Raw genomic sequence first — 13,542 nt, 5'->3', positions numbered from 1 at the left:
TTTTACTTTTTTTTTAAACAATCTATTCGCCTTTTTGAAATAAAATTCTCTGAGACTTTATTATTGTAAGGAATTTTTTCATTTATCTTGATGTATGTCTAACATAATAAAGAAGCAAATTTTTTGTTTAATATTTCCATCAGAAAGAAAACAATTTGTCCAAGCTAAAGTAACCTTTATCAAATAGTTGTTTGTCTTCAGATTCAGAAGAATCCTCAAATAATATCCTTGTAGATCCCACATCTACATACTAAAAATATATCCAGTTGTGAGTGAACTTTCCCGATTTATGTTTTTTTAAATTGTTTATTCAAACTTTTATTCCCGCATAATTTTCCTAATATTTACCGTAACAAATAAACACGAGGTATATATAGTTTTTATTGATAATTTTTGATTCGTTTCGAGTTCACTCAATCTTCCTTTGCTTAGCTTTCTAACGAAGATAAACCAACTACTTTATTACACTAATCACAAACAACTATTCCCTGAAGCATTCATTAACAGGCGAATTTACGATACGACCACTTCGATACAAATCTCACGCTATCTTTGGTTCCAAAAATAGTCAACTCTCAAAAAAAATCACATAGTGGACGAAAGCTTTGTCCTCAAATTGGGTTTTATGACGGCTGACGCAAAATTATGATATTCTGATCGTTTATTTTTTTAAATTTGTGCAGCTGAAGCATTTTAAATCTAAATTTTCCGTCAAGTGAACAGACATACAGTAAGTTTTAAAACTTTCCGTCACTAAAAAATAAAAAAAAACAAGGGGTGTCAGAACTCGCGCTCCAGAGAAAAATTTGAAGTAAGATAAGATACCAGGAACATGGAAATAATGTTTAAATAATCCTATCTCTCAAAAAAAATTTGACACATATTTTTTGACATTTGACATGTCTATTTAATGATACTGATGATCTTGTATACAGGGTGTCCCAGCGAATTGGTAAGGTCCAATATGGACTTTTAAACAATAAAATTTTAATATGTATATAGGAAATTGATCGATACTAATCTAGTCCATCAGCTAAAATTATTTTTTATCTATACAGCCTGTCCCAAAAATAAGTTACAATACAAACTTGTGTTTTTTTAAATAAAACACCATTTGTTTCTTAGCATTTTAGGATGTAGATTTTGATGACAATGTTTTTAAGATAAACTTTTATTGGTCAATTTTGCTTAGTTTTTTAAAAAAAAAGACGTTTTTTTTGACGAAAACATGTACTTTTTAAAAATTTATTACACAAAAACTAAGATAGCTAGAAGAGTAATGTTTAACATAAATGTGATTATTAAGTGATATTTCTTCCATTTCTTGTGCAACTGTCCACTTTTGGACTAATATAACAATATTTATAATTTTTTTAATGTTTGAAGTTAAATATCTTTTTAGTTATCGATTATAAACACCTAAAAGTAAATGATTTTGGAAAAAAAAATAATAATCTCTTAAATAAAAACAATAAATAAGGCGTTCCATTTAATTTTTAGTTATTGAACTTTTAACAAACGCCTTAAATTTTTTATCTTTGCAAATACAACATACTAAAAAAATGTTATAGCCTTATCACAGGGCGACAAGAACTCGCGCCCCAGAGAAAAAATTCAAGGAAGAGAAGATACTAGGAACATGAAAAAAATTTTGACATTTGACATTTTTTCGTGTATATTTAATGATACTGACGTTCTTGTATATGTTTTTTTACAATTATTTAGTAAAGGGACAAAAATTTTGCCAATAAAAGCCACAAATAACATTGAACAGAGTTACAATTTAGGATACAGCTTCCTTGTTTCCTCTTTTAATAGCCTATAGCAAAAAAACTTGGAAAATTATTTTTACAACAGAAATAAATAGAGTCAAAGTGCAAACTTTAAACCCTCATAACTTCGAATTTTTTATAGATAAATTTTTTTTAACATTTTTTTCATGTTCCTGTTATCTGAGCAAATGCTTTCTCATCACTTTCGAGTGATGTTAAATGCAATAAGTCACCTGATTTATTTTGTTGGTACATTCTACGATTAGCTTCAGTTAGCTTGTAGGTAGTAGTTGTTTGATAACATGATAACAGTTGCACACAAAGCAACTGACTTTCAACATCAGTAGAAAGTAATGAAAAAGCATTTGCTGAGAACATTTTCAAAAAAAAAGTTCAGAAAGCTAGAACAAAGTGAACAGGTTGGAATCCGAATGGAAGTGATTTAATTTGAAAAAGATTTGTTCTTATATTTAAAGCTACAGCTTTAAACTTCTAGATCCTTTTTGCTCAATGATCAGTGATCATTTTTAGAACAAAAACTCTTTATTTGTTTTAATTAGTACGCAGGTACTCTTTGTTTGTATTAAGTAAAGAAACAGTTTTTTTTATTCTAATTAGAACAAAGAAGGTGCAATTGACCATTTTTAAGCAAAAGAAGGGCCTTAAAACAAATACTTTTATAAAAATGCAATTTTAAGTAAGATTAACATGCATTTCTCCTATATGGCGCAATACCTGAATAGCAAACCTTAACTTCAAAAAATCATATCTTAGAAACTACTTGGTATATTATTTTAAAAATTTGGATTCTTACTAATAAGAAGATGCTCTACATGATGGTGGCGAAGAAAAAAAATGTACTCCTAAGGTTTTTCTTAGATTACTTCGATTTACTTCGAACTTGTTCGAACACTGTTCGAAGAAAAGTTTACCAATATTCAATTTCAAATTTTATATCATTCTAAAGGGCAAGGATATCCCTTTAGAATGGTTTTTATTTGAAGGAAATCGGCCTAATAGTTATTGAGTAATGATTATTTAAAGTTAAAGTGTTTAAATTCATTTAAATTAGAAAAAAATTATTTAGTTCAAAGTGTGTGGAGTTTTTGAAATTTTTTTAGTGCATTTGATTTGTCTTACTGAGACGAACAAAATGATATAAAATTTGTCAAGTTATCACGACATGACTTTTTTGTCGCCCTGTGTTATAGCTTGTACCTTCGTCTTTGCGGTAGTAAAAAAAAATATTTCTTGTTGTCTTAGTTTTTGTGTTATAAATTTTTAAAAAGTGCATGTTTTTGTTAAAAAAAAACGTCTTATTTTTAAAACAAAGCAAAATAGACCAATAAAAGTTTAGCTTCAAAACATTGACATAAAAATGTACATCCAAAAATGCTAAGAAACATACGATGTTTCATTTAAAAAAAACACAAATTTGTAATATAACTTATTTTTGGAACACGCTGTATAATTGAAAATAATTTTAGGCGATGGATTAGAAGACCATTACCATTTAAAGGTCACTAATGGTTTTTACCAACTCGTTGGGACAGCCTGTATGTTTTTTTTATAAGTATTTAGTAAAGGTACAAAAATTTTGCCAATAAAAACCACAAATAACATTAAACAGAGTTACAATTTAGGATACAGCTTTCTTGTTTCCTTTTCTAATAGCCTGTAGCAAAAAAACTTGGAAAACTAGTTTTCCAACAGAAATAGGTAAATAGAGTCAAAGTGCAAAATTTAAACTCTAATAACTTCAAAATATTTATCCACAATCACTCTATAAAAAGACTTTATTCCACACTTTAGATGCGTATAAAGTACCACTTTGTCCATAAAGTAACTTTATTCCACTGTTAGTAACCAGCGCACCGCGTAACAGCTTACTACGTTCAACCGAAAGCACATTTGGCGTGACGTTTAAATGTCAGTTTAATTTTTAATAGGAGAAAATCAGCCGCCAATAGATGGTACTAAAACATCAATGTTTTCCCCATTTGAATAGTTTGCAGTTCATGTGCCAGATGTCTCCTTTACTAATTTTGGCGCGTAGCTTAGACGACGGCGCGGCGACTTTTGGCGGGATTTTGACGAAATTTTGTGACAACTTTTAGTTTTATTTAATCTGTCACCTAACGGTTTTTAAAAGTATTTTTTTATTTAAAAAAAAAGTTGAAATCTCCAATTTAGAAAGTAATACCTCGAAATAGACCCTCCCACATAGTTTATGCAATGAGATACGGAGCAAAAACGCTTGCAAGTACTCACATTTACATTGACTTGTCAAATTGACAAAAATGGAAAACTGATATTGTCAAAATATGTTTTCCCCATTTGGATAGTTCCAAGCCGGACACCAGAGGTCAGCTACTTTGCTGATTTTCTCCTATTAAGTTTGGAATAATTTGGGCCTGTGATTGTGGATAAAACGTTATGTTGCAGTCGTGTGTTAGTCACGTTTTATCCACTTAAAAAATTAAATAAACATTCTTGCATGGATAAAACGCTATCTAACACACTTTACAACAAATAACTATTATAGATAGAATTTTTTTAACACTTTTTTTATGTTCCTCGTATCATATCTTATATGAAATTTTTCTTTGGGCCGCGAGTTCTGGCGCACCCTGTATATTTTTTTTAATCCAGACATGGGTTCTCGCCCCGATTAAAAATGTCCGGCGACTTCCAACTCTTCCTCGGCTCACTTCTACACAACGACAGCCTCAACCTAACCGAGGCCCAACTCCAGGAAGCTCTCCGGCACCTGGAGCTAATGGGAAATGTCTCCGAGAGCCGACAACAGGTCGACTGTGGGGGCGAATTCGAAATTGTGGCCAGGATTTACGCCCATGAGTACCATCCCTACCTGGCCATCGCCGTCTGCCTCTTCGGCACCGTCGCCAACATTCTCAACATCGCAGTCCTCACAAGAAAAGACATGGCCTGTGCACCCATCAACCGCATCCTAAAAGCCTTGGCCGTAGCAGACATGATTCTCATGATCGAGTACATACCCTACGCCTACTATGACTACATTTTCGTGAAGAAAAAAATGGACTTTCCGTATCCGGGAGCCGTTTATATGCTCTTCCATGCACACATTACGCAAATTCTTCACACGACGTCGATTTGTCTTACGCTCACGTTGGCGATATGGAGATATTTAGCGATAGGGTGAGTGTTGTGACGCAGCGAAAGCGGGTAAACAATGTTTAGGCAATTAGAAAACTTGAATTGGTTGATAAATGGATTATTAAGCCTGGCCTTCGGGAGTTTTATCTCTGATGGGTCACCTTGCCATTTAGAACTTTTAACACAATCTATTCAGTTAGATGACATACAAGGATGAATACCGCTTAATTTTTGGACTAAATATCTCTATTTGACCTCAAACCTAGAAAATTATATGAAAAACTATTCATTATTATTCTGCTTTGAATCTGGAATTATGTAAATTGGACGTACCAACCAAATACCACAAAATTTTTTTGTTAAATTTCAATAATATATGTGACTCAAACAAATCAATTTTTATATTATCTATCTACATATTTATTGTCGTATATCATGCAAAAACAACTTTCAACTGAGACACAAAAATAAATTATTCGATTGAATTTTTAATTATTTTGATGTCAAAGTCAGAACGAATGGAAATTATGTCAATTTGATGTTGCGTGAAATCGTTATAATTTAAATCAATATTTCACTGTTTTCAAAAGGTCAAATTTTTGGTCTAATTAACAAATTATTCAACTAATAGTTGAGGAGAAGACATTCAAAATGTCCATGTCCATGTTTTTGTGAATTGAGATAAAGGTTTTTAATGTTTTTTTGTAAAATGTACTTCAGCCGTAAAATTAGTTTCTCATTGTGTCTAATTTGTACATATTTTTCCACATTTATTGTTACTGATATAAAAAATTAAAATTATTTCTTAAAAGGACAGTTTTTGTTCTCTCCTGCAAAAATGCAAATTTGGACAAACTGATTTTTGCTCCTCATTTGATATAAAGTTTTAAATATTGTTTGAGTTTATCAAATATAGTGGGTGATTTCAAAGGTATTTTAATAGGTGATAGTAAAGTTCAAAAAAAAGTCAAAATAACTTGCATTTATAGTGCAACTATAATGTTTATAGTTTCTGAGATATAGAGAGTGCAACCTCCACTTTGGCGTTGGAAAATTGTCAAAAAATGCAAATAACCGGAGTTTGAACTTTTTGAGGACTTTTATTCCAAAGTTTACATTGCTAGTAGTCGGTGACATTCAGGGTAATGAAATTTGGTGGTATCTTTAACAAAAAAATAAATGCAAAATTTTTACCGTTTTATGACTTTTTTACATGAGAGCACTTTTTTCTGTGCCTGTTTTCGCTGATTTTAACTCATTTTTTTTAAAACATCGTCATAGATTTTGAAGAGCTAACCTCAATTGGTGGAGTTCAAATGTGATTCAAAATTCAATATTTTTGACGAACAAAATCCTGTACAATGTATACAGGGCGATTCAGATAAGATAATGAGCCTGACGATCTGGCGATGTAACCCAAAAAACAAATTCCATTTACGCCTTTGATCCAATTTAAATTAGGATTTGCAAGTTGAATCATCTTATGTCATTCTGACATCAGCGCAGAGAACGATCATTAGTGCCATTCAGTCCTCGCGGAATGATAGAGAAATCTTTTCGGTGTAAACCCAATACAAAATGTATGAAAGAATGAAACATTAAAGGTAGGCAAACAGTTTTTTTTTTATAAATCATAAATTGCACTGTCAGCAACTTAAGATAACTTGGATTGCAAATGCAAATCGTAATTAAAATTAGATCAAAACGTAAATGAAATTTGTTTTTTGGGTTGCATCGCCAAAACGTCGGGCTTATTATCTTATCTGAATCACCCTGTAGGTATTACTTACTATTCCTGGTGACTGGTAACTGGGTAAATGATTATAAAACCTTTATACAGGGTCGCTAAAAAGTATGAATACCGTTAAATATTATAGAAACTATTCATCAAAACTTATTAAAATTTGGTATATGCTTAAAAGTACAGAGTGGTCCAAAAGTCTCTAAACGATTTTATTCTGGCGAAACTATCAATTTTTTTAGCAAATAAATTTATAGGTGTGCAATGGTTATAATGACTATTAAAAAAAAAAGGATATTAATTAATTGTTTATACTTACGAGATACACAAAGTAACGATTTTTTTAAAATGGTAACCTACCACAATTTTTTTTTAGACAACGAGCTTGTTACAAAAATTGTTGCTGTGCAAAATTTTTTTTTGTAAACATTACACTTTTTTGTTAAAAAAATGTTTTTTTTGAGTAAATTACCAGTTTTTTTGGAAATAAATTAATAAATGTTTAAAGGTTGTAAAGGACCGATGCCAAAATATTTTTAATTTTAATTAATCGTTTAAACTTTTGAGATTATCATATTAATAATTCCATCTACTCAGATGTTTATCAAACTTCTATCTCCATTTGAGGCTAACTTGATTTTTTTTAATGTCAAGAAGGGTCGAATTTAATATTTTTTTAAGAAGAGCATTTTTTCTGAGTTCTGTGATGTAACACAAGGATACCTTATTTAAAAAAAAATATCGAACTAATTAAATTTTGAAAAATTTGTTTGCCTTGGAAATGTTATCTTTATTTATCGTTAGCTCTTCGCCACCTGAACTTTGACTAAAAAAATAGGTAAACTATTTTCTAGATTTCAACGTGCTCTGCTAAACCGTTCTGAAAATATTTAGCTGTATCCCTACTTTTTAGCGACCCTGTACCAAATTTTGTAATTTTATCTAAAATGATTTCGGAAATATTAGAAAAACCCATTAAAAGCCGCCCTTGCGTAGCATTTTTCGATACATGTTCGTGGGAAACTTTTGTCTTAAAATTGAATATCTCCTGTTTAAGTTGGTAACAATAAAAACGAAACACCCTGTATAGATTTCACTGAGTTTTTGGCGAAATTAATAACAATTATAGCATGTAAATGCATGTAAAGATTGCCAAATTGAAAAAATCAAATTTAGTGATTTTTTTACAGTTTTTGGTGCATGATTATATATATAATTAAATTGCTGACACGTATTCAGAAGAAAGTATATTTCTGTTTGAATTTTTTTCTAACAACTCGATAAATAGAAGAGTAAGTCCCTGAAACTACGTAAATGTTAACCTACATTTGCTTTAAAATTCGTAACTCTTCCTCCGATATTGAAAAATTTGCATTTAAAGTGACAAACTCAGCATTTTGCAACAAAAATACTTTTAGTATTTTTCATTTTAGCTTAAAAACTAGTCCGCTATCAAAGTTTTCTCATCAAGCTATATCTGCTGTCATTTACATGTGAAGACAAAAGCCACGAATATGCCGTGCTAGTTTATTATTTAAGAAAGATTTCATTCAGAGTTGCGACATTTCAATTTAATATGATATTTTTTTATTATTTATATCTAATTTTGAGAAACTTTCACGTTTGTTACGAGTATTTAATTATTAATTAAATTACACGACATCATTGTTTATTTTTCATGAACAACTGCGGAGCTGTTATTTTTGAAGTAACCTACGCTGAACCCCAAAGTTGATTTATAAAATAAATTCAGGAATCTGAAAATTCAATTAGTAATGCTTATTTTTTTAGACACCTCACTTGAGTAAATATTTCTACTCTTTTATAAATAGTTTGGTATTACATGCAAAATGTTTATAAATATGATTCAAAATACAAAACGAAAACATTATTGTTGTATCAAATAAATATATTGAACGCTTCCGCATGAGCACTGAACAACAAAATGTTATTAACTTTTCTAACTTTTTTTCAAGAAAAAAAAACGGCTCGTCAGATACTTGCAAATAAGTAAATTTTACATCATTATTTAATCATTTTTATGCTAAACTTGTGTATTAAAATAGGTACATGAAAAAATATAGGTGCGAAAGCAAAACATCTAAAAAGCAACAGTAGGGTTGAGTAAACATGATATTATGTGTAATTTTGTAAACTTTTTTAATAGAAAAACTAATAAACGTTATACCTTCTTCTAAAAGTTTGTGTTAATGTTAATACTTTCTTGCCCGGTTGCACAAAACTCCCATCAATCGATCATTAGATAATGGTTCATCAAAATTTGATGGTTTGTTAACTTTGATTGCGTTGCACAAAACAATTTGCACATGGTATAATGATTCATCATATGATGATCGTTTAATTACACATCCGATATGACAACAACGCCGTATTTCTTTAATTTGACATTTTGACAATTTTTGTGTCATTGTCTTTGTGTCTTGTGTTCTGGTGGTAGTGTCTTGTGTTTTGGTTCTAAGTTCGAAGCAGGATGTCGTCGAAACGGGTAAATTATACCCACAATGAAAAGAATATATTCCTTTCGGTGGTAGCGAAGTAAGTTTTTATCAAATTTGTTCTAGAGAAACCAACACCAAGAATACACCAAGAGACTTCAACATTTTACTATTCCAATTAATTTTATTCACTTTGTACTCGTTACCTCAGTTTTTTCCCATTTTCCACTAAAATAAGCTCAATATTTTCGACATTTCAACTCCTTAATCCTTGTCTCATCCTTTAGATATAAAGAAGTTATTGAAGATAAATGCACCAAGGCGTGGGCGGTGCAGAAAAAGGCAGTTGCGTGAGAAGCAATTGTAGAAGAATTTAATTGCTTGGCTGAATCAGGTACTAGGTCGGTCAAGCAATTAAAAATCTTTTACGAAAATATAAAGCGGGAAACTCGTAAAAGGGTGGCTCAGGAACACGTAAGAATTTTATAAAAAACACATGCTACATTTGACAAATATATATTTAAGCAAGAGCAATATGAAGCCAGAGTAAAGGAGGGCGAAGCGAGGAAGGCCGCTGCTCACGACAAGGTAATTACATGACACAAATTTACATTACACCACAGTCTTTTTTTTTGTAACAAATTATATTTATAAAAATTATAAAAAAATTAATATTAATTAAAAGAAAGAAATAATGAAGACTGGCGGAGGCAGTTCCACCTTGGAAATGACCTCCGAACAAGAAATACTCCTGGCCACAATACGGGAACAAGTGGAGCCCCTAGATAATGCTTATGACAGTGCGGCTGAATATTTCAGTAATATACACGCTTAAATATTAATAAAACAAAAATAATTTGTGATTTTTTTGTCTTAATAGATGATATCGAAATATTTGAGAAGCCGCAAACTCCAATTCCCGAACTTGCWCTCTCTGGACGTTCCACTGACCTTGCCCGCTATGAACCTTCCTCCAACTTTCCCTGCTCTGCAAACCCAGAACCTTGTCCTAAACCTGTTCCTACCCTGCCAAGACGTAAAATTTTGAAACCCCGAAAAAAACAAAAATTAAATTATAAAGATCTATATTATCAGGAAAAAATTAAAACCGAAAAAAAGAAACAAATTTTATTAAATTATGAAATACAGAAAGTTAAATTAGAAATTAAAAAAATGCAAAAATAAATATGTGTTTTTTTATCTGGCGAAAATAGTTTCGACCAGAGAATTCCTTACTGCAAAGTTAACATTATTTATGTTATGTTCTTGATAAATAACATTTTCCTCCTCATCATGTTCTATAATCTCATCAAAATATTCTTCTATATCATCATCTTGCTGTTTGCAGATGTTGTGTAGAACTCCACAGGCAACAATTACTTCAACTATAGTATTAATTTTTAATCGAAGCCCATATTTCAATGATGGAAAACGACGTTTCAAAACTCCAAAAAATCTTTCTATGCAGTTCCTAGTAGAGATATGAGCTCGATTATAAGCCTCTTGGCTTGCGTTAGCTGGATTACGAAATGGAGTGAGGAGGTATTGTTGGCAAGGATATCCACCGTCACCCAATAGATACCCATTACCATATCTCCCCATTCGAAAGTCGACAGGAAGAGGCGAATTATTAAAAATCGTACTGTCGTGTACCGATCCCGGCCATCGAGAAACGATGTGTAATAATTTCAAATTGGCGTCGCAAACGGCCTGGACGTTAATACTAAAGTACCCTTTTCGATTTCGGTACAGTTCTGCATTTGCACCACCAGGCGATTGGATGCCAACATGGGTACAATCCACAGTACCCACAACACRARGAAAACCAGCAATTTGAAAAAAATTTCTTTTGGTTGCTACCAACTCCTCAACGGTCCTCGGCATMTTAATATRTTCTTGAGAGAGTCGAGCAATTTCGCGTGTGACTTTTTGGATAATTCTGCAGATGCTGGATTTGTGGACGTGCATCCAATCGCCGACGAGTTCCAAAAAGCCACCCGTTGCATAAAATCGGAGGGCAATTAAAAATTGGGTTTGTGCACTCAAGGATTTGTTCCGCTGCGTCTTAGGTGCGACTCTATCTCCAATTGTGTGTACTAGATAAGTAACAGTAGCTTTATTTAAGCGAAACCTTTTTTTAAAGTCATATTCATCCAACATCTCAAATGGATTTTCACGGTCCCGGATGAAACGAATTCTCCGTACAGGCCTTTCAGGTTCTTCGTAATCACTCTCGCTTGATGAAGATGAGGATGTGTCCCACAACATTTTTCAAATAATAAAGTCAGTTCAATGTTTTCTACAACTTTTTAATCCTTATTACTGTCTCATCCTTTAGATATTTAATAACAACTCACTAAAAACGCCTAAAAACGTCAAGAAAAAATTTGACATATGATTTAATCACCGATTAATCGCCCGCGGTTCAGTCATTAAGCTGATGAGTCGTTAATGAATAGTTAACAGTGACATTTTTGTTTGTGCAACGGAAAACAGTGGTGATGGACCATTAACGGACCATTATCGTTGATAATCATCAAATTTTTGATGAAACGTTAATCAACCGTTAACGGTGTTTTGATTTCAACAAAATTTTTGATGAATGTTTAAAGCTTTGTTAACTATCCGTTATCTTTCGTGCAACCGGGCTTCTGTCTTTATTACTTATGTAATAATTTGTTTGTATTTATTTTCCTGTATTTTAGATAAATATAAAAAATTTGAAAATTGTTGAAAATTTAGTTCTGATGTGTTTTTTTTTAAGGAAATGACCAACAGCTTTATTAACCACACTAGTTTACAAATTAAAAAAAAACAGTTTGGTTTTAGGAAACCATGATGCAAGTGAAACTTTAATTATTTTATTTTTAAGTAAGAAGTCTAAATTTGATTCTTGAAGAACAACAGAATATTGTGTGAAAGGTGGAGAACCGTTTCAACATACAAACTATACTGTCTATTGCAGAAAACCCATTTTTCAACTATAATTTATGAATGAAATGAACTTATCAAATGCTAAAGTAACTTTTAAAACTGTCCTTACAAAGGATTGGCTTATCGCCGAATTAATATTTTGCCCTACCAAAAGTTGATAAGTTGGTAGTATTCTCAAAAAACTTAATGCTGTACGGAGAATAAATATCTATACACAGTCTCGTTTTTTCAACACACAAAATGTGACAAAATTAATAGTTATAAAAATGATTTTGGTCAAAGTAATTTGAATTTAAATTTACTTTGGTATAAATATCCAAAGCGTTAATCCAGGAAAGAGGTATAAGAAAAAAATTTATTTTATCAAACAAATCATTAAATTTTATTGATTAAATCACTCTTTGTTTGGCAATAAGTTACCAAAAATTTAGAATTTGACAAAGTTTTAAAGCGGTTATCACGAACATGAAATATCCTATGTGATGCCAACGTAGTATTTCTGCTTCTTCAAGCATTCTTCATCAGCAATTTCCCCAAATTCGTTCATTTTAAATATTGCAAACAAATTCAGAATTGCGCATCCCGCTATCGTCTTTTGTTTTCAACTTACAGACAAAAGTTAACATTTTAACGAAATTAAAAAAAAATCATATCTTTGTTAATATAAAAGATACAGGTTTGAAACAAAGACATTATACAAACACTTTTACAAAGAATTTAATAATGTTGTTAACAATTTTTTTCAGTTATTTGTTTAGCAGTAATAAGATATACTTTAATTTTTCTTAATGGGAATCATAGGTGGCTATGACATTTTTAAAAAGCTTATTTTTTCTGATCTTAAAAAAATATATGAATATACAGGGTGTTCCGTTTTTATTGTTACAAATTTAAACAGGTGATAGAATATTCAATGTATGTTTTAAATGTTGTTAATTTTTAAGTAAAAAAATTTTTTTGGGTAACATTTTGACATGTTTTGGTGGTTGGCCATGGAAACAAATGGTTATTTTGTGTGTCATTATCAAATAAGTATTTTAAAAATTTAGTAAAGTCAAAATGCAAAATTAAGGAAATTTCGAAAAGTATGACATGTTAGAATGGTACATACATCGAAACCAACAAAAATGCATCAGCTGGTTGCCAAAATTATTTAGGAAAATATCCAGAAAAACTACAACCAAGCTTGAGAATATTTGACCGACTGGTCATTTTAAAATTATTGGGTGCTTGTAAACAATGACGACCAAAATGTTATGAAAAAGAAAACCGGGAAGAAGAAGAAGAAATCAACGAAGTATTTGGGAGTGTCCTTGAGAAAAAAATGCATGATCATGTATTTCATTACCTTAAAAAAAAAAATTGTGATTTACTTTTAATTTTATTGACAAATAGCTAGTTTCTTCCGTTTTTTTTATATTTATTTTTATTACTTGTTAACAAAGCAAAAAACCCAAGGTGAATAATAATAATAACTAATATTATACAGTTGTCTCCGGAT

General features: G+C 31.0%; 1 protein-coding gene, 1 long non-coding RNA gene and 1 pseudogene across 3 annotated transcripts in view; 2 read left to right on the top strand and 1 right to left on the bottom strand.

Annotated features, from left to right (window-relative positions):
- The window catches only part of LOC123010783 (G-protein coupled receptor dmsr-1-like), a 20,546-nt gene that overhangs the window by 4,278 nt on the left and 2,726 nt on the right, over nt 1–13,542 (top strand). For both annotated transcript variants that reach the window (XM_044407900.1, XM_044407899.1), the window contains exon 2: nt 4,425–4,952. In XM_044407900.1, the coding sequence (XP_044263835.1) occupies nt 4,450–4,952 (503 nt within the window). In that variant the 5' untranslated portion in view covers nt 4,425–4,449. The remainder of the gene's footprint in view (nt 1–4,424; nt 4,953–13,542) is intronic.
- LOC123010785 lies at nt 8,956–9,924 on the top strand. Its single transcript, XR_006413110.1, has 3 exons — nt 8,956–9,581; nt 9,633–9,695; nt 9,793–9,924. It is a non-coding gene; the product is annotated as an uncharacterized LOC123010785 (long non-coding RNA).
- On the bottom strand, nt 10,454–11,740 carry LOC123010784 (annotated as a pseudogene).

This window comes from Tribolium madens, unplaced genomic scaffold (genome assembly GCF_015345945.1).
Source record: "Tribolium madens isolate multiple individuals breed KSU strain unplaced genomic scaffold, Tmad_KSU_1.1 Scaffold_91;HRSCAF=231;Tcas5.2_LG7, whole genome shotgun sequence".
Taxonomy (NCBI): domain Eukaryota; kingdom Metazoa; phylum Arthropoda; class Insecta; order Coleoptera; family Tenebrionidae; genus Tribolium; species Tribolium madens.
The sequence above is the reverse complement of the archived record's forward strand: the minus strand, read 5'-3'. Positions and strand labels throughout refer to the sequence as shown.